This window comes from Triticum aestivum, chromosome 7A, assembly GCF_018294505.1.
Source record: "Triticum aestivum cultivar Chinese Spring chromosome 7A, IWGSC CS RefSeq v2.1, whole genome shotgun sequence".
Lineage (NCBI taxonomy): Eukaryota > Viridiplantae > Streptophyta > Magnoliopsida > Poales > Poaceae > Triticum > Triticum aestivum.
The window spans coordinates 587,055,692-587,059,761 of NC_057812.1; the positions used below are offsets into that span (position 1 = coordinate 587,055,692).

Here is a 4,070-nt window from a genome sequence, read left to right on the forward strand (position 1 = left end):
CCAGTTTGATATGATGGAATCAGAACACTGCTTATTTACTGAATCGGAGTCCAGCCATGGTCCAGATCCATGGAGCCGCGCCATGACCGCGTTTTTGCAGCTCAAACTGAATTATAGCGCGGATGGAACGGAGTGCCCTCCCCGGTCGCAGCACGGCATGGAACGCTGCTCCGAGCTGATGTCGCCGGCAAATCCTATTTGGCCGGCCCATGCTTAGCATTTGCAGATCAGTACCGTAAAAGTATTATAAGGAAAACCTAAAACATGTCCTGCGGTACCTTGCGAGCTGCGGCGAAACAAATCCCGTAAAAATTTAGGCGACTGCTAGGTCGTCTTCCCCCCAACATTACCGGCCGCCGTCCTCCTTCCCCAATCCCCACCCACGCCCACAAGAAACCGCACGAACAAGGCACTTCCGCCGGCGAGGAAAGCAAGTCGACATGCATGGCAAGCGTGACCGCCTCATCGGCGACCGTTGTCTTTCCGTCTTAACCGATGAGAAGCAGGATATAAGCGATCTGCTTGGTTACATCCATGGTTTCTACAGGGAGGCGCTCGATCTGCTCCCGATGGCGGCGATTCCCTCGCTGGCCCCGCGCCTCCTCAAGGCCGGCATGCCCATCGGCTTCCTCGACCCAGTCTCCAACATCATCGCCAACACCATCGCCTACACCCCTCCGCCGACGCTTCAATCCGACGAGGGGGTGGAGGCGCCGTCGTCGGAGTGGATCCTCTCCAAGATCATCACCGACATGAACGACAAGTCTGTCTTCAGAGTGCCGCTTTCCCGGCAAAATGCCCATGGTATGACCCTCGCGCGGCGGTCGCTGGACGGTCTTGTCAGCTTCCTCACCTCCCACTACCGCTACCTCATCAGCAGGGAAGCCATGAGCTACCTGCTCCTGGCCAGGGCCGACCTTCTCACCGCTGTGCGCCTCATCGAGCGAGATCGTAACAAGGGGCACAGTGTGTTCAGTATTACCTCCTCTACCAACAAGGTCGCTCTGGAATGTGCTGCTGTGTCTGCAAGGCATCCTGAACCAGATGTCCTGGTGAAAGCGTCGCTGACTATGGCCTCTCGCGACGTCTCCATGCTTTTGACTGGACAAGACCCTCTCTCGCCTGCAACCCTCGAGAGGATCGCCGAGCTGCTCAGGCAAGGCCCTACGGGCATGGATCTCATCAACATATCACTGGATTATCTTCGTGTTAATGAGAAGGACAACAATAAAAAGAGAAAGAGAAGCCGACAGACATCAGAATCCACAGAGGGGAGTAGGGCACATAAGAAGAGGCTCGGTCCTCAGTTGACATTCAGATACACGCTGGCTCTGAAGCTTTTGCTCCTTGGCAAGATCCATGGGCACTACCTAGAGGCACTTGCCAAACTGCCTCGGGACGGCCTGCGCAGGCATCACCACTGCAGCCCCCTGAGGGGTGGATACTGCTATGGCCCCAGGGATCCTGTCTCCAACATCATCCTCAACACCATCTGGTACGGCTCTATGTTCCCCACGCCCCAGAAGTTTGAGCTGCAATTTAAGGTGGACATGATATGCACACGCATGCTTGCACGCATCGAGTGCTGCTCCCTTTATGGCCTTGTTACGTTCCTTCGCACCTGTGCCCCTGAACTCACAGAGCACGACGCCATCTGGTATTTGTTCAGGAGCGGTGCGGATGTACACAAGGCCATCCTTGAGGTAAAGAAGCATGGTCATCATGTGCCTGGCAATTTCCAGGACGCCTATATGCAAGCGGCGGTTGTTTCATGGCACGATGACCCTGATGAGCTGGTCAAATTTGCTACGTCTTCATTGAACATGGAGTCTGCCAAGTTGTTAGCACTATTGCAGGGCACACTTACCAACGATGGAGTTGAATGCCTCACCATGGCTCTGCCACATAAATCTCCACCTACCCAGTCCGAGGAGCAGGCTCAGCAACCGAACCAGGTGACCTCAAGCTCACAGGTCTTGAGCAAGAACCAGAAAATTTTCATTTCAGAGTTCCGGAAAAAGTTTAGGCGCGACCAAAACTTCTTTGTCAGAAAGGTCAAGGCGGTATCGAGCGACTACTCTCAGCAAAAAGGGGTTGGTGCATTGGTTTCTGTTTTTTGTTTTCTTGCTTTTGAATTCTAATTCTAATAATGTGCACCAGTTTACTTCCATCTGCTCAAGTCCTTTTTTCACTTATCGCCTTATCGGATGCCCTCTTCTGCTGTCTTACATATAGGTGCACTATAAACTTCATATCATTTGCGGACCAAGTGTTGCTCTCGTTAAGAAGAAATTCCAATTTGAATACTTCCATATCAACTTTTTGGCAACAGCGCCAAATTCTGCTGTCGCATCTCCAGAACTGTTCTTTGCTCAATGTAGCAATAGTATCAAAGAGAGGCAGGAGAGACCATCCTGGTGCACCCCTGTATCGGATTCTTCTATAGATAATGGTATGCTCTCAGCTCTCTCTTATCATGTACACACTGGTATTTGGTGGCTTGTGCAATGAATTAAATTTTGTTTTTCTGAAAACTCAAACGGAAAACTTATCACAGTCGATTAGCCAATATACGTGGGCAATTTTTCTAAACATTCTTGTTAATGCATTTATATGGAGCCACGTTATGAGAGAAAATAATAGAAATACCTGGCAGTGCAACCATGTCGTCAGTGGACTCTCACTTGCAGCGATGGACGGATGCAGCCATGATTAGTTAAGCGCCCCTTGTGCATGATGAGAGTGTAAAACTTAGCAGATGAGCATCTCCCATGTGAGTTGCCAGCAGATGGACGCACTTGCCATGCATGTGCACTAGCGTCAGCGCAGACCATCTCGTAGTTCAGACCTTGAACACCATTTTGTTCTCCGGTTCTTAGTTCCCAGGGAAAGAAATTGGTATGTGAGAGAACACTGATGACGGTTTGAAGAAAAGGCAGTTGCCTATGTATCATCGGCGTTGACATATTCTTGTTCGTTTAACTTCCATATGTTTACAGAAGATGTCTCTTATATAACCCAAGGCTTTGTATTTATAATTAACTCAATCTGATGACTGTTTATTATTTCAAAGATGACATGGTTTAACATGGATGCTGCATTATTAATAAAGAGATAATAGAGCTTTAGAAAACCTGGCCAAATAGAACTACATTTTCTTTTCTGTTCCTCTCTACAAATATTATTGTCATGATCTGGACATCAGAGATGTATACTGCTTTTTATAGTTATATGATAAGAATGTTTCTTAAGACGTACTGCCTCCGTTACGAAATATATGACGTTTAAGCAGTTCAGTTTAATGTCATATACTGTATTTCGTAAGGGAAGGAGTATATGATATGATGATAGTAATTAACTTCCAGATTATAAAAACACTGATAATGTACAGTGATGTTCTAACATGGTTGTAAGAGAGATCATAAAAGTACTTAATAATCTAATTGTTTTTGTTTATTTTGATGCAAGCTCGATGTTTCTCTTGTGAGTTTAATGGGGCGAAGATTGTGCATCCATATGATGAAATATACTATGGGCGCTACGAGGATTTCAAACTTATGGCTCATGGTAAACATGGCACTCAGAATGAACTCCTTACCAGTTCCTGTCATTCTGATTCTGATGTAATGGCCACAATGACACAAGATTTCATCTATTTTTATCCCAATATGGATTCAAAGTTTGCAGAAATGAACCCTATCTCCAATGTGGCTAGGAAGTTGAAAGAATGGAAGGGTAGAATCTTCTGATATGTTTCTTCTTTGTATGATGGAACATAATGTATTAGGTTTTTTTAGGGGAACATAATGTATTAGTTTAATATGATATATGTGAGGTGTGAGGTAGTGTATCATCTATTCGAACATGTCGTCGAAAATGAATACTCCATCTGTCCGGAAATACTTGTCCTAGAAATTGATAAAAGGGACTTATCTATAACTAAAATAAATCTAGATATAACCATTTCTAAGACAAGTATTTTTCGATGGAGGGAGTATTTGTTATAGTTGTATATTTGAACGTGGAAGCATCATTTATCAACACAAGCATAATAGAACGGTAGAATCTGT

The 4,070-nt window shown here is 46.0% G+C and overlaps 1 protein-coding gene across 1 annotated transcript; it reads left to right on the forward strand.

The window, feature by feature from the left end:
• Positions 1 to 212: 212 nt before the first annotated feature.
• On the forward strand, positions 213 to 3,853 carry LOC123152422 (uncharacterized). The gene is made up of 3 exons (XM_044571973.1): positions 213 to 2,093; positions 2,236 to 2,452; positions 3,469 to 3,853. Exons 1-3 carry the CDS (start codon positions 441 to 443, stop codon positions 3,747 to 3,749), a joined length of 2,151 nt encoding a protein of 716 aa, XP_044427908.1. The 5' UTR covers positions 213 to 440; the 3' UTR covers positions 3,750 to 3,853.
• Positions 3,854 to 4,070: the final 217 nt, after the last annotated feature.